The sequence below is a fragment of the Oncorhynchus keta genome, chromosome 13 (assembly GCF_023373465.1).
Source record: "Oncorhynchus keta strain PuntledgeMale-10-30-2019 chromosome 13, Oket_V2, whole genome shotgun sequence".
Lineage (NCBI taxonomy): Eukaryota > Metazoa > Chordata > Actinopteri > Salmoniformes > Salmonidae > Oncorhynchus > Oncorhynchus keta.
The window spans coordinates 25,629,132-25,655,061 of NC_068433.1; the positions used below are offsets into that span (position 1 = coordinate 25,629,132).

General features: G+C 44.2%; 1 protein-coding gene across 3 annotated transcripts in view; it reads left to right on the top strand.

Annotated features, from left to right (window-relative positions):
* The window catches only part of LOC118387540 (astrotactin-2-like), a 396,009-nt gene that overhangs the window by 366,384 nt on the left and 3,695 nt on the right, over positions 1-25,930 (top strand). For 2 of the 3 annotated variants that reach the window (XM_052459839.1, XM_052459843.1), the window contains 2 exons: positions 12,514-12,614; positions 13,214-13,397. In XM_052459839.1, the coding sequence (XP_052315799.1) occupies positions 12,514-12,614; positions 13,214-13,397 (285 nt within the window). The remainder of the gene's footprint in view (positions 1-12,513; positions 12,615-13,213; positions 13,398-25,930) is intronic. The other variant, XM_052459840.1, reaches the window with a different exon arrangement.

A 25,930-nucleotide genomic window follows, 5' to 3' on the forward strand; every position in this document is an offset into this window, starting at 1 on the left:
AGACAGAGTCCGAGGAGTAGTCCAACAGACAGAGTCCGAGGAGTAGTCCAACAGACAGAGTCTGAGGAGTAGTCCAACAGACAGAGTCTGAGGAGTAGTCCAACAGACAGAGTCTGAGGAGTAGTCCAACAGACAGAGGCTGAGGAGTAGTCCAACAGACAGAGTCTGAGGAGTAGTGCAACAGACAGAGTCTGAGGAGTAGTCCAACAGACAGAGTCTGAGGAGTAGTGCAACAGACAGAGTCTGAGGAGTAGTCCAACAGACAGAGTCTGAGGAGTAGTCCAACAGACAGAGTCTGAACAGACAGAGTCTGTCCAACAGACAGAGTCTGAGGAGTAGTCCAACAGACAGAGTCTGAGGAGTAGTCCAACAGACAGAGTCTGAGGAGTAGTCCAACAGACAGAGTCTGAGGAGTAGTCCAACAGACAGAGTCTGAGGAGAGTCTGAGGAGTCCAACAGACAGAGTCTGAGGAGTAGTCCAACAGACAGAGTCTGAGGAGTAGTCCAACAGACAGAGTCTGAGGAGTAGTCCAACAGACAGAGTCTGAGGAGTAGTCCAACAGACAGAGTCTGAGGAGTAGTCCAACAGACAGAGTCTGAGGAGTAGTCCAACAGACAGAGTCTGAGGAGTAGTCCAACAGACAGAGTCTGAGGAGTTGTCCAACAGACAGAGTCTGGAGGAGTAGTCCAACAGACAGAGTCTGAGGAGTAGTCCAACAGACAGAGTCTGAGGAGTAGTCCAACAGACAGAGTCTGAGGAGTAGTCCAACAGACAGAGTCTGAGGAGTTGTCCAACAGACAGAGTCTGAGGAGTAGTCCAACAGACAGAGTCTGAGGAGTTGTCCAACAGACAGAGTCCGAGGAGTAGTCCAACAGACAGAGTCCGAGGAGTAGTCCAACAGACAGAGTCCGAGGCGTAGTCCAACAGACAGAGTCCGAGGAGTTGTCCAACAGACAGAGTCCGAGGAGTAGTCCAACAGACAGAGTCCGAGAGTAGTCCAACAGACAGAGTCTGAGGAATAGTCCAACAGACAGAGTCTGAGGAGTTGTCCAACAGACAGAGTCTGAGGAGTAGTCCAACAGACAGAGTCTGAGGAGTAGTCCAACAGACAGAGTCTGAGGAGTAGTCCAACAGACAGAGTCTGAGGAGTAGTCCAACAGACAGAGTCTGAGGAGTAGTCCAACAGACAGAGTCTGAGGAGTAGTCCAACAGACAGAGTCTGAGGAGTAGTCCAACAGACAGAGTCTGAGGAGTAGTCCAACAGACAGAGTCTGAGGAGTAGTCCAACAGACAGAGTCTGAGGAGTAGTCCAACGGACAGAGTCTGAGGAGTTGTCCAACAGACAGAGTCTGAGGAGTAGTCCAACGGACAGAGTCTGAGGAGTAGTCCAACAGACATAGTCTGAGGAGTTGTTCAACAGACAGAGTCTGAGGAGTAGTCCAACAGACAGAGTCTGAGGAGTAGTCCAACAGACAGAGTCTGAGGAGTAGTCCAACAGACAGAGTCTGAGGAGTAGTCCAACAGACAGAGTCTGAGGAGTAGTCCAACAGACAGAGTCTGAGGAGTTGTCCAACAGACAGAGTCTGAGGAGTAGTCCAACAGACAGAGTCCGAGGAGTTGTCCAACAGACAGAGTCCGAGGAGTAGTCCAACAGACAGAGTCCGAGGCGTAGTCCAACAGACAGAGTCCGAGGAGTTGTCCAACAGACAGAGTCTGAGGAGTAGTCCAACAGACAGAGTCTGAGGAGTAGTCCAACAGACAGAGTCTGAGGAGTAGTCCAACAGACAGAGTCTGAGGAGTTGTCCAACAGACAGAGTCTGAGGAGTAGTCCAACAGACAGAGTCTGAGGAGTAGTCCAACAGACAGAGTCTGAGGAGTAGTCCAACAGACAGAGTCTGAGGAGTAGTCCAACAGACAGAGTCCGAGGAGTGTCCAACAGACAGAGTCCGAGGAGTAGTCCAACAGACAGAGTCCGAGGAGTAGTCCAACAGACAGAGTCCGAGGAGTAGTCCAACAGACAGAGTCCGAGGAGTAGTCCAACAGACAGAGTCTGAGGAGTAGTCCAACAGACAGAGTCTGAGGAGTAGTCCAACAGACAGAGTCTGAGGAGTTGTCCAACAGACAGAGTCTGAGGAGTAGTCCAACAGACAGAGTCTGAGGAGTAGTCCAACAGACAGAGTCTGAGGAGTTGTCCAACAGACAGAGTCTGAGGAGTTGTCCAACAGACAGAGTCTGAGGAGTAGTCCAACAGACAGAGTCTGAGGAGTAGTCCAACAGACAGAGTCTGAGGAGTAGTCCAACAGACAGAGTCTGAGGAGTAGTCCAACAGACAGAGTCTGAGGAGTTGTCCAACAGACAGAGTCTGAGGAGTAGTCCAACAGACAGAGTCCGAGGAGTTGTCCAACAGACAGAGTCCGAGGAGTAGTCCAACAGACAGAGTCCGAGGCGTAGTCCAACAGACAGAGTCCGAGGAGTTGTCCAACAGACAGAGTCCGAGGAGTAGTCCAACAGACAGAGTCTGAGGAGTAGTCCAACAGACAGAGTCTGAGGAGTAGTCCAACAGACAGAGTCTGAGGAGTTGTCCAACAGACAGAGTCTGAGGAGTAGTCCAACAGACAGAGTCTGAGGAGTAGTCCAACAGACAGAGTCTGAGGAGTAGTCCAACAGACAGAGTCTGAGGAGTAGTCCAACAGACAGAGTCCGAGGAGTTGTCCAACAGACAGAGTCCGAGGAGTAGTCCAACAGACAGAGTCCGAGGAGTAGTCCAACAGACAGAGTCCGAGGAGTAGTCCAACAGACAGAGTCTGAGGAGTAGTCCAACAGACAGAGTCTGAGGAGTAGTCCAACAGACAGAGTCTGAGGAGTAGTCCAACGGACAGAGTCTGAGGAGTAGTCCAACGGACAGAGTCTGAGGAGTAGTCCAACAGACAGAGTCTGAGGAGTAGTCCAACAGACAGAGTCTGAGGAGTAGTCCAACAGACAGAGTCTGAGGAGTAGTCCGGAAGCAGCCTTTCTTGTTACAGTGTGACCATATGGACATGATACATCTCACTTTTTCACATGACACTACATCCTAAAATAGGTCCAAATTAGTTTTGGATTGTTACAATTTGACTGGAGTAAGTTCAGAGTTAGTGGAATAATGAGTTTATGATTTATGGTTGATGACTTATGTTATACATGTGTTATCATGAAGCTCTACATACCAGTACTTAGTAGTTATTGCATGCACTAAACGATATAACAATTTTGCGTTCATATCTACCTCCCCCCTAAATATCTCCCTCGTCCCAGACATGCTGACACAGACCCGAGACAAATAACAGGACAAACAGGCAATATGGCAGAAAGTAAATCCCTAGCACGTCTATCATGGGTGATAACTTTATACCTTCACCATATCCTTAAAAGCTATTGCTTTAAGTGAATGTAGTAAAAGTCGATCTGGCGATTCAGCAATACCAGTCAGTCTGGCATTTCACATCATATTTGCCCTTCATGGCATCATATCCTCTTACATTGTCATCTCTCGGTTTTATTGGTTCAATTTCAAGTCATGGTAAGAGTTACCCTCAATGTTTCTACCATCACCCTCCAGACAGAATCCATTCACAGTGATTCCAGTCATAATGTCTGTTTCATATGACCTATTCAGCCTGCAGAACTGTCTTTTTTGTTTTCTGACCTGTGTCGTGTATATGTTCTTTACTGAAGTGCTGCTTTTTATATTGATTGATATATCATGTGCTTTTTATGTTGATTTCTTGTGTCTGTTTGTCTGAAACTGTTGTGTTGATGCTGCTGTCTTGGTCCAGGTCTCTCCTGAAAAATAGATTTTTATCTCAACGAAGGCTCAATAAAATAAAGGCTCCAATACGCTAGCGAAGGAGAGGTCCTGGATCCATTGGTTGGTTCTTTGACTTCTCATCCTTTGCTGCAGTAAATAGGGCAAGGTTCAGCACCTGCCTCCCAGTGTTTTGGATGGTACTCTCAGGCCAGAGCAGCAGTTCAGAGCCCTAAAATAGAAGTCTTTAGAGGCAAGTGTAAATCACAGAAAATGACACAGCATAACATGATAAACCTGATGTGACCCAACCCGGCTGGAGACTTATGAGGTGTTGTCTTTATACTGTATACTCAGGATCCAGCTCCACTCTAAAACACACTGCCAACTATCCCTCAGAAGAACAACAAATATGTCTTCCACGTGGGCGCTAAAACAACCCGTGGCAGAGTACGACCGACGAAGGCTTTTTGAACGGCTACTGAAAGCTTTCTTTCTTTAAACAAAGAACCTGTATGATACACGACATGGCCAAAAGTATGTGGACATCCATTCAAATGAGTTTATTCTGCTATTTCAGACACACCTGTTGCTGACAGGTGTACAAAATTGAGCACAGAACCATGCAATCTGAATAGACAAACATTGACAGTAGAATGTCCCATGCTGAAGAGCTCAGTGACTTTCAATGTGAGACCGTAATAAGATCCCACCTTTAACATTTCTGCCCTGCCAGAGCCGCCCCGGTCAACTGCAAGTTCTGTTATTGTGAAGTGGAAAAGTCTAGGAGTCTAACAGCTCAGCCGCGAAGTGGTAGGCCACACAAAGCAAATCAACTTTATTTGCCACATGCGCCAAACACAACAAGTGTAGACTTTACCATGATTTTTTTTTTTTTTTTACCTTTATTTAACTAGGCAAGTCAGTTAAGAACAAATTCTTATTTTCAATGACGGCCTAGGAACAGCCGTCGTGCTGTTCAGGGGCAGCATGACAGATTTGTACCTTGTCAGCTCGGGGGTTTGAACTTGCAACCTTCCGGTTACTAGTCCAACGCCCTAACCACTAGGCTACCCTGCCGCCCAAATGCTTACTCACAAGCCCTTAACCAACCGTGCAGTTCAAGAAGAAGAACATATTTACCAAGTAGGCAAAAATAAAAAAAGTTATAATAAAACACAATAAGAATAACAATAAAGAGGCTATATACAGGAGGCACCGATTCCGAGTCAGTGTGCAGGGGTACAGGCTAGTTTAGGTCATCTGTACATGTAGGTGGGGGCGAAGTGACTATGTATAGGTAACATACAAACAGCGAGTAGCAGAAGTGTACTAGAGGGGGGTGTCAATGTAAATTGTCCGGTGTTGATTTTTAGGAATTGTTCAGCTGTCTAATGGCTTGGGGGTAGAAGCTGTTGAGGAGGCTTTTGTTCCTAGACTTGGCGCTCCGGTACCGCTTGCCGTGCAGTAGCAGAGAAAACATCTCACAGAACGTGACCACCGAGTGCTGAAGCATGTAAAAATCATCTGTCCTCGGTTGCAACACTCACTACCGAGTTCCAAACTGCCTCTGGAAGCAACGTCAACACAAGCATTGGAAATTCTGGATTGATGAATCACGCTTCACCATCTGGCAGTCCGGCGGACAAATCTGGGTTTTGCGGATGCCAGGAGAACGCTATCTGCCCGCTACCTGCCTGTTTTTCATGGTTTGGGCTAGGCCCCTTAGTTCCAGTGAAGGGAAATCTTAATGCTACAGCATACGGCATTCTAGACGATTCTGTGCTTCCAACTTTGTGGCAACAGTTTGGTGAAGGCTATTTCCTGTTTCAGCACAAAGCTAGGTCCATACAGAAATGGTTTGTTGAGATTGGTGTGGAAGAACTTGATTCTCCTGCACATAGCCCTGACCTCAACCCCATCGAACACCTTTGGGATAAATTGGAACGCCGACTCCGAACCAGGCCTAATCGCCCAACATCAGTGCACTAGATGTTGGAAAATTGCCAAAGAGTATTAGTGATAATGCTCTTTGGAAATGTTCCAACATCTAGTGGAAAGCTTTCACAGATTTTGGAATGAGATGTTTGCTGAGCAGATGTCCACATACTTTTGGTTATGTAGTGTATTTCCAACACACAGCCAATTCTACCATAATGAGCTATGTGTTGGTGTCCAATTGGTAATATAAACTAAATAGTTGTGATATAGTTGCATTGGTATAACCAGGAGCTGCCAAAATTGCAAAGACAAAGAAAAGATGAACACAATTTTTTTTAAAGAATTTGCCAGCAAAACTTGCAACAACTAAGACTAAAATGTCTGCCTTTCATCATGCTAATAATGTCTGATATAAGATGTGAAAACTTAAAGACCACACAAGTAACTCCTCATTAGTCTGTGAAAAGACAATCTGGTCTACCCAACAAGTACGATGTGTTCTTTCTTTGTTTTTATTAACATGGGGGCTTTATTAAGTGTAGTATCTCATGTCAAGTCCAAACAATATGCTTGTACTGAAAACCTGAATGAGCAATCTGTTTTATGGAAGGACATAGAGAGATAAAACATCAAAACAAGGCATATTTATTAGTGCAAATTACATCTTTACAATTTCCCCTTGTTCCCAGGCATGTCATGTATTGGGTGCTTTCATGTTAGTCACTTAAAATCAACAAATCACAACATGTGTAGACTCTGAGATTTAGTTTAGATATAGATAGAAAATGCAGCCACTGCTACAGTAGTATGATCATATTTCTGCTCAAACCTCCAGTAATATGTGCAGGTGCCAGCAGTCAGTATGTAAAGCTAACCTGTAATTGATAAAAGACGTTGTAGAGAAAGGATATTACAGTGTAAGCGCGGTAAGTCCTTTCTTACAGACCTGACCTGAGAAACTAAATCGAAGTCGTAAATTAGTTTTGAATTATATTCTCCCGGTGCAATTGATTGATTTGTGGACTAGCTCAATTGATCTCAGACCAACGTCTGATGTCATCAACCAGGAATCCCTTGGCTGCCTGGCTTCTTCTATGCCTAGTATGCCAGAAATAATGCCATAATTGCTCTCTCTCTTTCTTTCTCTCTTCCCCACTCCCTCACCCTCTCTCTCTCAATTCAATTCAATTCAAGGGACATTATTGGCATGGGAAACATATGCTAACATTGCCAAAGCAAGTGAGGTAGATCTCTCTCTCTCTCTCTCTCTCTCTCTCTCTCCTCTCTCATTCTCTCTTACCCCTCACCTCTTTCTTTTTCTGTCTCTGTTCTTTCTCTATCCCTCTCTCTCTCACTCTCTTTCTCTCTACCCCCTCCTGTCTCATTAAATTAGAGGACAACCATTACTTTATGGTGGCATTGCTATTTCAAACAAATATGTTTTTTTGTTGAGCTTTCAAAACGATGGCACAGGGACAAAACCATGCACTACAAACATCCAGCTTCTGAGTGGAGCGAGGGATAGAACGGGTGGAGAAGACAAAGGGAATCAGAGAGAGGCAAGACAGATAGAGTGTGAGAGATGAATGGACGGAGAGAGCGGGTGTGTAGGGGGTTGGGTATATGTTGCCAGTATGTTACCCTCTGTTTTGACATTCTCGTGGCAGGCAGACCACGGAGCTCGTTTTGTTCTCCCAGTTAATCCTTATCGATGTTAGTGGTGAAGCCTGCCAGCTCAGGCTCCATTCAGCCCCCCGCTGCACTGCGCTGTGGGTGACAGGTCCGTTTATCCAGCACCTACTAGTGCATCTGATTGGACATTTTGGATAGGAGTCTGATCAACGGGCCTTGTATCTCTGACCGTAGTGTTAACAGAACTGCAGGGGAAGAAAGCAGCCAAAATACCTTTTGTGGTTGTCTTCGCATTAAAAAAAAACCCACAAAGGCTAGAGAAAGTTTCTGTGGTAATCTCCTTTCACTATACATAATAGGACTGTGATTAGGCTGTGGAGAAAAGTACCTGTCTTTGATGCCAACCACTTAAACAACCAAAAACAGCAACAAGCTGGCAAGCTGTGTCCGGGATCCTAAACTAAACTCTACTAATTGCCTGATAAATACACCCTGCCCCCCTCCATTTACTGGCCAGTGATGTGACCACATAATTTAAACAATGTGATTGTTATATGTGCCGTTGTTTTGCTGGGCAGGGAATCTACAGCGAACTTCGTACAGACTCTGGCCCCTTGTCTTTTGTGAGGTTCTTGGGGAATACCAATATACCACACATTTCTCTTGATGAATAACAAGATCGGACAAACTATGCGAACAATGTCAAAACAGGCCATATTACAAACAAAACAATCAGTTGGTGGTATTAAAACACAGGCTCTTCAAACAAAAGGCATACTTTTAAAAATGGACTCTGCCAGTGAAATAGCTTTGTGAAACAGAAAAATAAATTCTGCATCCTATTTGATATTTGTCGTTTTGCATGTTCAGTCATGAACCATATTAATATTCACTTGCATTTGAAAAGTATTCAGACCCCTTACCTTTTTCCACGTTTTGTTATGTTACAACCTTATTTTACAATGGATTCAATCTTTTTTTCCCTCATCAATCTACACACAATACCCCATAATGGCAAAGCGACTGCACATGTTTAGAAATGTTTGCAAATTTATTACAAATAAAAAACACATAGATTATTTACATAAGTATTCAGACCTTTTGCTTTGAGACTCGAAATTGAGCTCAGGAGCATCCTGTTTCCATTGACCATCCTTGAGTCCACCTGTGGTCAATTCAATTAATTGGACATTCTTTGGAAAGGCATGTCAGAGCATAAACCAAGCCATGAGGTCAAAGGAATTGTCTGTAGAGCTCCGAGACGACAGGTTTATGTTGAGGCACAGAACACAATGGTCACTCTGACAGAGCTCCAGAGTTCCTCTGTGGAGATGGGAGAACCTTCCAGAAGGACAACCATCTCTGCAGTACTCCACAAATCAGGCCTTTATGGTAGATTGACCGGAGGCACATGACAGCCCGTAAAAGCCACATAGGCACCTACAAGGCACCTAAAGGACTCAGACCATGAGGAACAAGATTCTCTGGTCTAATGAAACCAAGATTGAACTCTTTGGCTTGAGTGCCAAGAGTCAAGTCTGGAGGAAGCCTGGTACCATCCCTATGGTGAAGCATGGTGGTGGCAGCATCATGCTGTGGGGATGTTTTTCAGTGGCAGGGACTGGAAGACTATTCAGGATGAAGGGAAATATGAATGGAGCAAAGTACAGAGCACTCAGGACCTCCGACTGGGGCGAAGGTTCACCTTCCAACAGGACAATGACCCTAAGCACACAGCCAGAGGCCCAGCCAGAGGCAGGACTTGAACCTGATCTAACATCTCTGGAGAGACCTGAAAGTAGCTGTGCAGTGACGCTCCCCCTCCAACCTGACAGAGCTTGAGAGGATCTGCAAAGAAGAATTGGATAAATTCCCCAAATACAGGTGTGCCAAGCTTGTAGCATCATACCCAAGACGAATCGGGTCTGTAATCGCAGCCAATGGTGTAAGGGTCCTGTGTGTAGCTGGTGTAGAGAGTCAGGCGCAGGACAGCAGATATGAATGATCAACGTACTTTACTCAAAAAGACAAATATACAAAGTAACATCACGAGCCCACAAAGACAAACCGAATTACAATACACAATCACTCACAAACACAACATGGGAAACAGAGGGTTAAATAATAAACAAGTAATTGGTTGAGTGAAGCCAGGTGTGTAATACAAAGACAGAACAAGCAGTGGCTAGTTTTCTAGCGGTAGCTTCGGTGGAAGTTGTGACAAAAGGTGCTGCAACAAAGTACTAAGTAAAGGGTCTGAATACTTATGTAAATGTGATATTTCATTCTTTTTTTTTTACATTTGTAAAATATCTAAACCTGTTTTTGATTTGTCATTATGGGTATTGCGTGTAGATTGATGGTGTAAAAAACGATTTTAATCCATCTTAGTATAAGGCTGTAATGTAACAAAATGGGGAAAAAGTCAAGGGCTCTGAATACTTTCCGAAGGCACTGTATGTATTCTTCTGGACAAACCATCCATCCATCCAGCAGTTTTGCTATTTAGATAATGGTCATACTCGATGATTCACACATGTATTAAAAAACAACAATTTGGTCGCAGAATACTGCTTTTTATACTGCTTTTTATCTCCCCCAACACACATATAGCACTGAATCACAATTTCAATTTACAGTATAAACCCTAGAAATAGAATGCTAAGAACAACAATTACCCTTTGACTATATCCATGCCAATGGTTACAGTGGGAGTGTCCAATCAGCTCTGTCTGTAAGATTACCCAACAGCCTTTGTGTTACATGCACATTATCTACATGCATGTTGGTAGTTCGATAGCATTTCATGTCTCATAAACAGCCATCATCTCTCTAAAAGCTACTTCTATGAGAAAGACTGGACAACCTACAGTACAGTACTTCACAGGAAACCATCTCTCCGATGATAATAATAATAATAATAATAATATATGCCATTTAGCAGACGCTTTTATCCAAAGCGACTTACAGTCATGTGTGCATACATTCTACGTACAAAGAAGTATTCACACCTACTGTAACTGGTTATCGTTTCTAAACAGTTACATATTGATTGGGAAGGTATTATGAAAAATGAATTAGCAAACAAGTACTTTGATTTCAAATAAATAAAGTATTCACAGCCCTAGACTTCTTCCACATTCCGCTGTTACAGCCTGAATTCAAAAAGGATCAAATGTAGATGTATCTGTCACTGGCCTACACACAACACGCCATACTGTCAACGTTTTAGACATTTTTACATATTAATAAAAAATGAAAAGCCTAAGGTCAAGCCTAAGGTCCCTCATTCGAGCAGTGAATTTCGAATAAAGATTCGACATCAGACATGGGAGATTTTCAAATGCCTCGCAAAGGGCACTTCTTGGTAGATAGGTAAACAAACAACTTTTAAAAATTGCCAACTGTTGCACAAACAAGGTGTGGAAAGCTGCATTTCATTTCAATACATTTGCAACATTTTCTAAAAACATGTTTTCACTTTGTCATTTATGGGGCATTGTGTGCAGATGGGTAAGATAAAAATAAAAACATCTCCCATTTTGAATTCAGGCTGCAACACAACAAAATGTGGAATAAGCCAAGGGTTATGAACACTTTCTGAAGGCCCTGTACTTGTTTAACACAGAGCCTCAGTGGTTGAAACAATCTCTGCCACACTGACACAGAACCATAGAGACAATATCCATCCTCCTCTGAAAATGTATCCAGTCCCGTGTTGACCCTCCTTATCTATTGTGAAATTACATGGTAGGTGAGCATTAGTGTGGCAGAAACTGCACAAAAACCTACCAGAGGACTTGGTGAAGCCATTACCATCATACTGGGAATTAGCAAGTGATGAAAAGGATGATCGATCAACAAGGGCATGATTGATTAGCGAGGCTTTTTTTTTTTTTTTTTTACAACACCTTCGATGGTTTGGGACACACACGGTACTATAAATGAGGACTTTCCATCTTCAAGTTGACGGCCATGCCATAAATTGACATAGTTTAGTGAGTGGTGATTCAAACAGATTTGGAAGCAACATGACTCCACGAATTGACACCTTTCAATTCACCATCCACTGGCAAAGAGTGTGGCTAAACCCAGGGGAAGTCTTTGATTGGCTGAGATGTGACCACTCAGGTTTATCAGCATTCAGAAGTTCTCCATCACAAGACGTACCCGGTCAGTCTTCATGACCTCATAGTCTTACAAGGAATCAAACTGACTTAAAGCAGTGGAGTTCAGAACCTAACATCTGTAAACATTACAGCTATAGGGTGAAACAACTCAATGACAAGCAGTGAAATAAAGTAAAGATTTTGGCAGACATACAGTACATTCTGTCCTTCTTAAGTAGATTAACTTTTTTTGAGGGGCTTGGGGAGTGAGATACCTAGATGACTTGGTGTAGACTAAAAGGCATCAAGCAAATGTCCAGTTCGCCTCCCTAGCATGTGCTCAACTAGAACATATTGTAGCCAACACCTTAACCGTTAAGCCAAGAGCTACAGCACCCCATCTATTAGCACCCCATGTTCATCAGGGAGCAACATGGATGTCTTTCCCCCTCACTGCTGTATACAGTACTAGCCACGGCCACATGGTGGTCCAGGGGATCTGAGGCCTTTATATGTTTTACATTTGTGGAGAGCAGAATCTCCGTCATTAGAGGAAGTGGGAGTCCCATTTAAAGGCACTATTAGGTGTAATGGCCGTTGCTGCCGACTGGCTGGTCTGTCGCGTACCAAGCAGGCACAACGTACAGACGTAATCGAATCCCCCCCGAGTCCTTTACCCACTCCTGGGTCTCGAGTCCTGGCCTGGCTCTGAGTTATGGCTATTTTCAAAAAGGAGTTATGTTGCTGTCAACAGTGGCTCATAAAAACGCTGTGCAAAGTGTAGGTGCCGGGACACTCGGTGCATCTAGCTTTGAAAGGTTGGGATGGAATGGCTGGAGCCACATAAGTCTTTTTTTCTGTCAAAAAAGGCATGTTACTTTTGAGTTCCTTTGATTTCTCTCATACTGTAACAGTACATATGAAAGGTTGTTAATTGTTGTTGACATATGACATATGTCAGCTTCTATATTGTGTCATTTATTTTCTTAATTCTCGCTCTCTCTCTCTTGCGCTCTGCTCTCTCTCTCTCTCTCTCTCTCTCTCAGGTTCACCCTATATGCTGTGGACAGTCGAGGGAGTCGTTCAGAGTCTAGCTTTGTCTCAGTGCGGACGTCTTGTCCAATGGTAGATGATAGCAGAGCAGAAGGTACTCCTCCTCATACTCCCTTTTCATACTTGATATTCTCTTTCTACACTCTGTCCACCCCATAACCTTTCCATCTGTCCTTTATACATTCTCCTTTCCCCATAATCTCTTCTCTCTTATCCCCCCACAGACACTTTTCTTTCCCTATCACATTCCTCCCTCCTTACCACATTATTTTTCTTCATTCCATCTCTCCCTCACGCTTTCCCCCCCTCCCCGTGCCTTTCTCACCTCTTTCTCCTACCCCTCAGCCTGTTGTGATGCCCTTGAAACCCACAGCAGGTTACTCACCATCTCTCTCTCTCCTCCCTCCCCCTCCTTCACCACCTTCCCACTCTCCCCATTCATCCCCCTCAGCATCCATCCCTTTCCCTCTCCAATATACAATATCACATTTTATTCTAGCACCAGGGTTATCACCAGCAACTAGGTTTTACTTGTGATGGTGATCTTGGGTTTACTTGCCCACCTTCATTTGATATACTTATCCCACGTTCACCTCTGTCTTTCAAATGAGTGTCTTTAAAATGAGTGTCTTTCAAATGAGTGTCTTTCAAATGAGTTCCATGTTTCCCCTCTTCCACCTCCTCCTGTGTCAGAGATAGCAGACAAGGTATATAACCTGTACAACGGCTACACCAGTGGCAAGGAGCAGCAGACGGCCTACAACACTCTGATGGAGATTCCTCCTCCACTGCTTTACAGGGTGCAGCACCACTACAACTCCCACTACGAGAAGTTTGGAGACTTCGTCTGGCGGAGCGAAGATGAGCTGGGACCCAGGTGAGGCTCGGAAAGGCTTGGAGATGTCTAAGTTGTCACAGCGATTCTGGTGCCCCCACGACATCTGGTGTCACTGTTTGTTTGGAGCCAGTGTCAAATGTCATCTTCCACTTCCACTCTGGGAAGTATCTGAGAAAATGGTTGTCTGTGTCCAAATGTTCCTTCTTGTGGCTCAGGTAAAACACTTCACTAGTAAGAGATTATCCCATTGGCCCACAGATTTCAAGTATAAGTAACGATCAACCTAATTGGTCCAGATACTTAATATTTTACTGGTCTAAGTAGAACTGCAGTGTTAATGATCATGAAGTAAAACGGCAATAACCACTAACATTCTCAAGAATGCCTTGGGGTTCTAGGCGGCCTTTGGACAAAAACCACATGATCGTTTTCACCCTCACCTTCAGTTTTCTAATTTTTTAAAATCTTTCCATTCCAGCAGATCTGAGAATGGCTGCCTTCCAACCCTGTAACATTTATATCCAGTCGATAAGTTGAATTTGTCTGTTACTATAGATCCACTGTTTCTTTATTATCATTTTTAAAACTTTATTTATAGATTTTCAGATATAAAAGCAAAGCAGTACAACCCCAACCCCTTATTCTCCCATCCATCCATCCAGCTATCAACTCCCACCCTCCCTCCCTCCCCTCCCTCCATCCCACCCACCCTCCCTCCATCCCACCCACCCACCCACCCACCCCCACCCACCCACCCACCCACCCACCACTCCCTCCTCCCTCCCTCCCTCCCTCCCTCCCTCCCTCCCTCCCTCCCTCCCTCCCTCCCTCCCCTCCCCCTCCCTCCCTCCCTCCCTCCCTCCATCCCCACCCACCCACCACTCCCTCCCTCCCTCCATCCCACCCTCCCTCCCTCCATCCCACCCACCCTCCCTCCCTCCCAAGGAAGTTCTTAACAATGGTGTTCAAAACATGGGGATAATTTGGAATAAGTACAAAAACCTAGGTAGTACATTCATCTTAACAGAATTAATGCGACCTGCTAATGAAATGAGAAGAGACGACCACCTTATGAAATCCTGCTTAGTGTGCTCCAGGAGTGTTTTGAATTTAATTTTTAACAGAGCCTTAAATGAGTCCCAAATAAGACCTGATGCTCCACCTTAAATGGGAAATTGGAAAACCCAATTCCTTCTGCTAACTGATTAATGGGGAGGAGCACACTTTTTGTTAGTTTTAACTTATAACCAGAGAATGTCCCAAAACCTTGTAGCATGTCCAAGAGATGGGGTACAGACTCCACAGGGTTAGAGATGTATACAAGAAGATCGTCTGCATATAAGGACACCTTGTGAGTCATGTTGCCCCTCAATATTCCTTTAATCCTCTCCTGCGCCCGCAGGACGATAGCAAGAGGCTCAATAGCCATATCAAATAGGAAAGGGGATAAACAGCAACCCTGCGTGGCCCTCCTGTGGAGAGGGAAGTAGCTGGAGGTAACATTGTTGGTGCGAACAGACACCACTGGGGATGATTACAATATCTTTAATCCAGGTAAGGAATGACGGGCCAAACCCAAATCTCTCTAGTACTGTAAATAGACATTCCCACTCAACCCGGTCGAAAGCCTTTTCAACATCAAGAGAGATGACGACCTCTGGCTGTAGAGTTGAGTGGGTAGAATAAAGAACATTACATAGCCGGCACATATTATAGACAAATTGCCTACCTGCGATAAATCCGGTTTCCACACAGTAGTGTGAGACATGTCAGCGGTACAGTTGATCTGTAAAAAGACATCCATGTGAGTTGATATGTATTTTTTAAAGGCACTACAGGATAGTGGTAGTGGGTCAAGTCGCCACACGCTTTGTGACACAGTACTGTCCGGAAAGCGGATATCTAACTGGTCTATGGTCTGAGATAATGATAATGCGATATTGGCTAATAGTTACAAAAGGAATAATTATATTTGTCCAGCAGGAAAAACGTTTCGGGTAGCCTTCCAAAAGCTTCCCACAATAAGTTGGGTGAATTTTGGCCCATTCCTCCTGACAGAACTGGTGTAACTGAGTCAGGTGTGTAGGCCTCTTTGCCCACAACTTTTCTATAGGATTGAGGTCAGGGCTTTGTGATTGCCACTCCAATACCTTGACTTTGTTGTCATTAAGCCATTTTGCCACAACTTTGGAAGTATGCTTGGGGTCATTGTCCATTTGGAAGACCAATTTGCGACCAAGCTTTAACTTCCTGACTGATGTCTTGAGATGTTACTTCAATATATGCACATAATTGTCCTACCTCATGATGCCATCTATTTTGTGATTGCACCAGTCCCTCCTGCAGCAAAGCACCCCCACAACATGATGCTGCCTCCCCCGTGCCTCAAGGTTGGGATGATGTTCTTCAGTTTGCAAGCCTCTCCCTTTTTCCTCCATATATAATGACAGTCATTGTGGCCAAACAGTTCTATTTTTGTTTCATCAGACCAGAGGACATTTCTCCAAAAAGTGCGATCTTTGGCCCCATGTGCAGTTGCAAACCGTAGTCTGGCTTTTTTATGGCGGTTTTGGAGCAGTGGCTTCCTCCTTGCTGAGCGGTCTTTCAGGTTATGTCGATATAGGACTCGTTTTACAGTGGATATAGATAATTGTGTGCCTGTTTCCTCCAGCATCTTCACAAGGTCCTTTGCTGTTGTTCTGGGATTGATTTTCACTTTTCGCACCAAAGTATGTTCCTCTCTAGGAGACAGAATGCGTCTCCTTCCTGAGCAGTATGACGGCTGCGTGGTCCCATGGTGTTTATACTTGCGTACTATTGTTTGTACAGATGAACGTGGTACCTTCAGGTGTTTGGAAATTGCTCCCAAGGATGAACTTGGCTGATTTCTTTTGATTTTCCCATGATGTCAAGCAAAGAGGCACTGAGTTTGAAGGTAGGCCTTGTGAAATACATCCACAGGTACCTCCAATTGACTCAAGTTATGTCAATTAGCCTATCATAAGTTTCTAAAGCCATGACATCATTTTCTGGAATTTTCCAAACTGTTTAAAGGCACAGTCAACTTAGTGTATGTAAACTTCTGACCCACTGGAATTCTGATACACTGACTTGCCAAAACTATAGTTTAACAAGAAATTTGTGGAGTGGTTGAAAAACGTGTTTTAATGACTTTAACCTAAAGCTATGTAAACTTCTGACTTCAACTGTACATATATACATGTATACTCCAAAAACATTTAATAAACAAACCCAGTAAAATTGAACATTTGTATAAATGTACTAAATTGTGTGGATAGGTCAGTGACTCCACCTTAGCCAGCACAGTCTGTTCAGATTTAATGATAACCGCCATTACGATGGCTAGGTCGGGGGATTAGAGTCCGTGTCAGGTGAACCCGAGGCTTCAGTAGAGGCCTCGTCCTTTGTGGCCCGATTAGTAAATTGAGTTCGATTCCAAATTAAATGTTACAAAATTAACACGGTGGGGAGGTGTTGGTATTACTAGTAAATTGTTCACCCTGGATCTGAGCACCAAGGAAACGTGTTTTCACACGTTGCTGCTCCCCAGCGCCCTCTTCTCCACTGTTTCTTTAACCATCTTCACAAAGGTGGATCACGCCTATGGACACACGTAGACGTAGACATACATGTGTTCAAACTTGCACTCACACAAATATACGTGCACACACACACACACACACACACACACACACACACACACACACACACACACACACACACACACACACACACACACACACACACACACACACACACACACACACACACACATACCCTCTCTTTCTTTCACACACACATGCACACACACACACACACACACACACACACACACAAACACCCTGGTCAGCAGTAATTTTGGACAGCAAAATATTGGTTTAGGCTTTCACTGCAAATCCTGGCCCATAAAACCAATCATGACCAGGTTTCTTCCATTGGAGTACCATCTTATAAGGACATAAATCTCATAAAAGAATCCACACGGCACGGCCATATATTTTCGTTTTCGTTTACTCAAGTTCATCAGATATTTTTATTTCCTCTCATTTACCTTCTTATTCATATTTTGTACCCAATTGGTGACTGGACACAAGTGCTAAGTCTACAAATTACAGCTTTGTTATTACAAGGGAGCCTAGGATGTAGCCAATGGTCTTGGACCCTAGCGAATGGAAGCGCTCCGGTGTTGGCAATTCACGAGTGCTGCGTTGAATAGGGAATACACTCTTTGTGTATAGTGTGGAAAACTCATTCATAAAACCAACTTCTCTGGTTACCTGTAAAGGCCTGAAGCCCCCAGTAAACTCAGGAATGATTTCATAACCACGTCAGGAGAGCGTTGCTCCGATTCCCCTGTGCTACAACCACGAGACTCTTTACCCACAAAGAGCTGAAGAACTAGACTGAATCCAAGGTCTCCATTCAATCCAACCTGCACTGGGGTATTTACAGGTTGGTTTTCTACAAGTGTTTTCAAAGAGTTTGCAGTGGTTCCTGGAGCCAAAGAGAAGCCAGTATTTTTTTGTCGATGAGACAGTGATTGATGTGACATCTACGTAAGACTTATGGGATGTGTTTACGCCTGCACGTGTGTTCTCAGGATTGGGCCCAGAATGGGTAGTATAATGTATTTGCTGTAATGTAAATGTAATGTTTGCTGAATGTGATTCAATACACATTGGGCTGGTCGTGTCTGGCTCGCTCTCCTCTAGATGAAAACAATAGGTAGATGGTAGCACTCAAGACCAGGCGTTATCTACTGGACTGTCTGGGGATCCAGGGTATCACCACGCTAATGCATTTCATGTCATACCAGGCATGTCTCGGAATGTTATTACGCCATTACTAACACACAGACATGCACACACTCACACACACAAACGAACAAACATACGTGCAAACACACGTGCATGCACACACACATGTTGTTTTACTATCCTTGTGGGGACCAAACAATTGATTCCCATTCAAAGTCCTATTTCTCTAACCCCTAACCCTTAATTTAACCCTAACCATAATCCTAACCTTAACCCTAACTCCTAACCCTCAACCTAAAATAGCCTTTTCACCCACTTCCCTTTGTTTTACTGTCCTTGAGGACTTTTGGCAGGCAGGCAGGCAGGCAGGCAGACAGGCAGACAGACAGACAGACAGACAGACAGGCAGGCAGGCAGGCAGGCAGGCAGGCAGCAGACAGACAGACAGACAGACAGGCAGGCAGGCAGGCAGGCAGGCAGGCAGGCAGGCAGGCAGGCAGGCAGACAGACAGACAGACAGACAGACAGACAGACAGACAGACAGACAGACAGACAGACAGACAGACAGACAGACAGACAGACAGACAGACAGACAGACAGACAGGAGGATATAGATATAGATGTAAACAATGTGTCATACCCATCTTGGGCTCTGTAATTGGATTGCACTGACTGTTATTAGGCAATTGTTTTCTCTCACTGCTGGTAGTATGATTGTTTCGTAAAAGAGAAGTATACTAGAGACATGTAAAAGTGGTATACTTTTTTTCTCTCTACCAAGAGTCTCAATACAGCATTTTTTAAAGATTATATTTTAAATTACTTTTTAATGTGTCCAAATCCATCAACACTGTTCTATGTATCTGTTGGTTTGATTGAAAACTAGCATCAGCAACAGTTATTTGACTCTTACATAACAAAGCAATAGATGTCCCCAATGTCTTTTGAAGATTAGGACATTTGGGTTCTCCTGTCTTTGCATGCCTTCTGTACTGTCAGCAGAAGCTGAGTTGTGCAATCAGCCTTTTTTAAGTGTTTATTTGGGGAAGCGAATTGGTAAGGTCAGCTTTGACTATAAGGTTACATACTTGTTTCGAATTACAGCCCCAATGCCAAACACCACTCTTACGCCAAGCCAAACACTACATTTGACAGTCAACTAACACTAACTAAACTTCCAAGTCCATTTCCTCCTCATTCTCATAAAGATTTCCTGCAGAGCCCTGCCTCGGTCTGCCCCCTGAAACAGACCACCCCCGACACAGCAGTTTTATGTGAATAGACACAGGGGACATTAGCATGATATGGAGATGGAGAAACACACAGTCTACAGGACGAAAAAAAAAAGAATATTTGGACAGAAACTTAAAAAAGAAAAAGGAAAAAGAATCCATGGCATGTTGAGTCTGACCAGGTTAAGTCTCCAGCCATTCAATAGTTTTGTAATGATGGCAACATTGGGTCTAAAGTTTCAGGCCCCGTGTTTTGTTTTGTCCACCCCCATTGCCTGGAAGCCCTCTCCGGCAGCCATAAATAATATCATAAATGTGGAACAAGTTTGTCTTAAAGGAAGATTATGTTTTTTTGTGATTGGGGTAGAGGAAGGTAGCCTATGCAGGGACCGGGGGTGAGTAGGGAGCACATCGGAGTCCTGGAGTAGGCATTTGGATGACTGACAGTGTAGGGTTATTTACTGCCTGAAATTGGCAGGGCAAGGCCTTGTTGGGGTAATTTACGAGCCCGTCTCTATCGGTGGTGCCTTTTTAAAAGGTAACAGTGTGGCCAAGTGAAATGTGAGCACTCAGTATTTACTCACTATGTCAGGAAACCTGGGAGACTGACGGAGCCACACTGAGACCCAGCCACCATCCGCTAGCATTGTCACAGTCAGCTCTCACAGTTGCACAACTGCACTTTTTTCTTTCTCTCACCATGCATGTACGGTACAGTGTGTGTTTATGTCATGCATTAGGTCGATACTGGTACTGTAACTTTAGGACTCTGGTACTGTAACTTTAGGACTCTGGTACTGTAACTTTAGTACTCTGGTACTGTAACTTTAGGACTCTGGTACTGTAACTTTAGTACTCTGGTACTGTAACTTTAGTACTCTGGTACTGTAACTTTAGGACTCTGGTACTGTAACTTTAGGACTCTGATACTGTAACTTTAGGACTCTGGTACTGTAACTTTAGGACTCTGATACTGTAACTTTAGTACTCTGGTACTGTAACTTTAGTACTCTGGTACTGTAACTTTAGGACTCTGATACTGTACCTTTAGGACTCTGGTACTGTAACTTTAGGACTCTGGTACTGTAACTTTAGGACTTTTAGAGAATTGTGTGTTATGATCTCCAATGTGATCCTGTCTTGATGAATATATATACTCTTAACTCCCAGTCCTCAATTCACCTACTTGCACTTCAGACCCACTTGCTCATATGTTTGGTGTTATGTTGTTGTAGGCAGTGAAATTTGAAGAGAGAAAGAAGAAAAAAGGTTGCCCTTTTTTTTTACACGTGAAAAGGTTGTCTGTGCTCCTAGCTTAACCAAAGACAGATGCTGAGGCTGAACAGACATCCACTTCTCAAAACAAATGGAACATGCCTCCTTAAAGCTCCCTTTTCTGATATTTGTAATATTTGTGTCAACATTCAAGTCCTTACACACGTGCAGAAGAGGTTCATTTTCATTGTTGAGAATAAAGTATTTGAGAATGCAACTAGCTCTCACAGCCTCACGTTGAAAGTTCATGCAAACGTCAGATTTCGGAGTGTCAAAGGTTAAGTTTAGGCATTAAGTCTGCATTTTTAATTTTCGGGTTAAGTTTTGGCATTAACTCAGAATGGTTAAGGTAAGGGTTAAGGTTTGGGATAGGCTTAAAACAGAAATATCAAAAACAACTTTATATCTCTTGATTCAAACTTGCAACCTTTGGAATCAGAGGCAGATGCTTACGCCCATCCGCCATCCCAGTCCACAATGCGCTAGGAAAACCAAAACCTACTTGAAGGTAACAACACTCACTGTTGCCCCCTAGTGGTCGGTGTCCACGTCATCTCCCGACGTCCTCAGATATGGATGGACAACGAATACTGACTTGCATCACGGGTGACCTGGCTGCCCCTTCCACCATCACACACCTATTTCTCTGTGCATCTATTTCTCTGTCAGTTTCTTTACGATCATTTAGCCATGATGGCGAGCTGCAGACCGTGATGATCCTTCTGTTGTTACATTTGATATAGCAGCGTGCAGAGCCAAGTGAATACAGGGTATATCATTTCATCCCTCCTATAACCAAATAACCAAGAGCACAGGCCATTCTGATAGGCTTTGCAAGTTCGCTGTCACGCAGCAATGCCTCGTGACAGTCATGCTTGCAGCTTTACAGCAAAGAAAACGGCTTGTCTCTCGCTCAAACGGTTAAAAACATATGACTCGTTACCGGAGCAACCTTTTTTTCTTCCTGCACGATTTCGCTCACATTTGATATAATTTCACAAAACATGTTGGGGCCGTTTTAAACTAATACCAGGCCGCTAATTATTGTTTTGATAACAAACAACGTTGTTCAGTCATGTTACCTAGCTAGCTCAGAACCTGGTAACTTGACAGTAGGTCTTAGGCATACTTGATTGGCGCAGGAAGAAAGGAAAAGGGTCTGCTACTCATGAAATGTGCTTCAAAGGTAGGATTCATGTAGGCCTAATGTAAGCCTAAATGATCAAAAATCTATCTATTTCCGGTACTCCTTACAGTCTGTTGGGTGCCTCATGTTTTTAAAGTTGGGAGCAGTGTGTTTATGAGGGAGACACAGAGTGTGTGTGTGGGAGGGAGGGAGAGTGTGTGTCTGTGTGTTAAATGAAGAGTAAAGGTTTCATGCAGTGTTTTCCCCTTACTGCCACAATTACATGCAGATCATTAATGCATTTACAGTACCAGTCAAAAGTTTAGACACACCTCATTCAGGGGTTTTTCTTTATTTCTACTATTTTATACATTGTAGAATAATAGTGAAGACATCAAAATTATGAACTAACACATATGAAATCATGTAGTAACCAAAAAAGGGTTCAACAAATCAAATATATTTGAGATTCTTCAAAGTAGCCACATTGTGCCTTGATGACAGCATTGCACACTCTAGGCATTCTGTCAATCAGCTTCACCTGGAATGCTTTTCCAACAGTCTTGAAGGAGTTCCCACATATATGCTGAGCACTTGCTGGCTACTTTTCCTTCACTATGCGGTCCAAATCATCCCAAATCATCTCAATTTGGTTGAAGTCAGGTGATTGTGGAGGCCAGGTCATCTGATGCAGCAATCCATCACTCTCCTTTTTGGTGAAATAGCCCTTACACAGCCTGGAGGTGTGTTGGGTCATTGTCCTGTTGAAAAACAAATGGTAGTCCCACTCAGCGCAAACCAGATGGGATGGTGTATCACTGCAGAATGCTGTGGTAGCCATGCTGGTTAACCTCTCTAGGGGGTGTGGGACGCTACCGTCCCACCTGGCCAACATCCAGTGAAATTGCATAGCGCAAAATTCAAATAGAATTACTATAAATATTTAACTTTCATGGAATCACAAATGTAATACATCAAAATAAAGCTTAACTTGTTGTTAATCCAGCCGCTGTGTCAGATTTAAAAAATACTTTACGGCGAAAGCAAACCATGTGATTATCTGAGGACAGCGCTCAGCACACAAAACATTACATACACTTACCAGCCAAGTAGATTAGTCACGAAAGTCAGAAATAGCAATAAAATTAATCACTTACCTTTGATCTTCATATGGTTGCACTCAAAAGACTCCCAGTTACACAATAAATGTTTGTTTTATTCGATAAAGTCCCTCTTTATATCCAAAAACCTAAATTTTGTTGCCGCGTTTTGTTCAGTGATCCAATGGCTCAAATGCGGTCACAACAGGCAGAGAAAATTCCTTAATATAAAAGAAAAACAAGAAAGGCGCACTCTCGGTCTCACGCAGCAAACAGCTCAAATCAAATCAAATCAAATGTTATTTGTCACATACACATGGTTAGCAGATGTTAATGCGAGTGTAGCGAAATGCTTGTGCTTCTAGTTCCGACAATGCCGTGATAACCAACAAGTAATCTAACTAACAATTCCAAAACTACTGTCTTATACACAGTGTAAGGGGATAAAGAATATGTACATAAGGATACATGAATGAGTGATGGTACAGAGCAGCATACAGTAGATGGTATCGAGTACAGTATATACATATGAGATGAGTATGTAGACAAAGTAAACAAAGTGGCATAGTTAAAGTGGCTAGTGATACATGTATTACATAAGGATGCAGTCGATGATGTAGAGTACAGTATATACGTATGCATATGAGATGAATAATGTAGGGTAAGTAACATTATATAAGGTAGCATTGTTTAAAGTGGCTAGTGATATATTTACATCATTTCCCATCAATTCCCATTATTAAAGTGGCTGGAGTTGGGTCAGTGTCAATGACAGTGTGTTGGCAGCAGCCACTCAATGTTAGTGGTGGCTGTTTAACAGTCTGATGGCCTTGAGATAGAAGCTGTTTTTCAGTCTCTCGGTCCCAGCTTTGATGCACCTGTACTGACCTCGCCTTCTGGATGATAGCGGGGTGAACAGGCAGTGGTTCGGGTGGTTGATGTCCTTGATGATCTTTATGACCTTCCTGTAACATCAGGTGGTGTAGGTGTCCTGGAGGGCAGGTAGTTTGCCCCCGGTGATGCGTTGTGCAGACCTCACTACCCTCTGGAGAGCCTTACGGTTGAGGGCGGAGCAGTTGCCGTACCAGGCGGTGATACAGCCCGCCAGGATGCTCTCGATTGTGCATCTGTAGAAGTTTGTGAGTGCTTTTGGTGACAAGCCGAATTTCTTCAGCCTCCTGAGGTTGAAGAGGCGCTGCTGCGCCTTCTTCACGACGCTGTCAGTGTGAGTGGACCAATTCAGTTTGTCTGTGATGTGTATGCCGAGGAACTTAAAACTTGCTACCCTCTCCACTACTGTTCCATCGATGTGGATAGGGGGTGTTCCCTCTGCTGTTTCCTGAAGTCCACAATCATCTCCTTAGTTTTGTTGACGTTGAGTGTGAGGTTATTTTCCTGACACCACACTCCGAGGGCCCTCAACTCCTCCCTGTAGGCCGTCTCGTCGTTGTTGGTAATCAAGCCTACCACTGTTGTGTCGTCCGCAAACTTGATGATTGAGTTGGAGCGTGCGTGGCCACGCAGTCGTGGGTGAACAGGGAGTACAGGAGAGGGCTCAGAACGCACCCTTGTGGGGCCCCCGTGTTGAGGATCAGCGGGGAGGAGATGTTGTTGCCTACCCTCACCACCTGGGGGCGGCCCGTCAGGAAGTCCAGTACCCAGTTGCACAGGGCGGGGTCGAGACCCAGGGTCTCGAGCTTGATGACGAGCTTGGAGGGTACTATGGTGTTGAATGCCGAGCTGTAGTCGATGAACAGCATTCTCACATAGGTATTCCTCTTGTCCAGGTGGGTTAGGGCAGTGTGCAGTGTGGTTGAGATTGCATCGTCTGTGGACCTATTTGGGCGGTAAGCAAATTGGAGTGGGTCTAGGGTGTCAGGTAGGGTGGAGGTGATATGGTCCTTGACTAGTCTCTCAAAGCACTTCATGATGACGGAAGTGAGTGCTACGGGGCGGTAGTCGTTTAGCACAGTTACCTTAGCTTTCTTGGGAACAGGAACAATGGTGGCCCTCTTGAAGCATGTGGGAACAGCAGACTGGTATAGGGATTGATTGAATATGTCCGTAAACACACCGGCCAGCTGGTCTGCGCATGCTCTGAGGGCGCGGCTGGGGATGCCGTCTGGGCCTGCAGCCTTGCGAGGGTCAACACGTTTAAATGTCTTACTCACCTCGGCTGCAGTGAAGGAGAGACCGCATGTTTTCGTTGCAGGCCGTGTCAGTGGCACTGTATTGTCCTCAAAGCGGGCAAAAAAGTTATTTAGTCTGCCTGGGAGCAAGACATCCTGGTCCGTGACTGGGCTGGGTTTCTTCTTGTAGTCTGTGATTGACTGTAGACCCTGCCACATGCCTCTTGTGTCTGAGCCGTTGAATTGAGATTCTACTTTGTCCCTGTACTGACGCTTAGCTTGTTTAATAGCCTTGCGGAGGGAATAGCTGCATTGTTTATATTCGGTCATGTTGCCAGACACCTTGCCCTGATTAAAAGCAGTGGTTCGCGCTTTCAGTTTCACGCGAATGCTGCCATCAATCCACAGTTTCTGGTTAGGGAATGTTTTTATCGTTGCTATGGGAACGACATCTTCAACGCACGTTCTAATGAACTCGCACACCGAATCAGCGTATTCGTCAATATTTTTATCTGACGCAATACGAAACATGTCCCAGTCCACGTGATGGAAACAGTCTTGGAGTGTGGAGTCAGCTTGGTCTGACCAGCGTTGGACAGACCTCAGTGTGGGAGCCTCTTGTTTAAGTTTCTGCCTGTAGGCAGGGATCAACAAAATGGAGTCGTGCTCAGGGGACATCCCACTATTCACTCACTCAAAGTTGTCATTCTCCCTCATTTTTCAGAATAAAAGCCTAAAACAATGTCTAAAGACTGTTCACAACTTGTGGAAGCCATAGGAACTCTGGAGTCTGGGTCCTATCCCTTTAAATGGTGGATAGGCTTTCATAGGAAAAATAATGGCACTTCCTGGATGGATTTCACTGAGGTTTTTGCTTGCCATTTCAGTTCTGTTATACTCACAGACGTTATTTTAACAGTTTTCGAAACTTT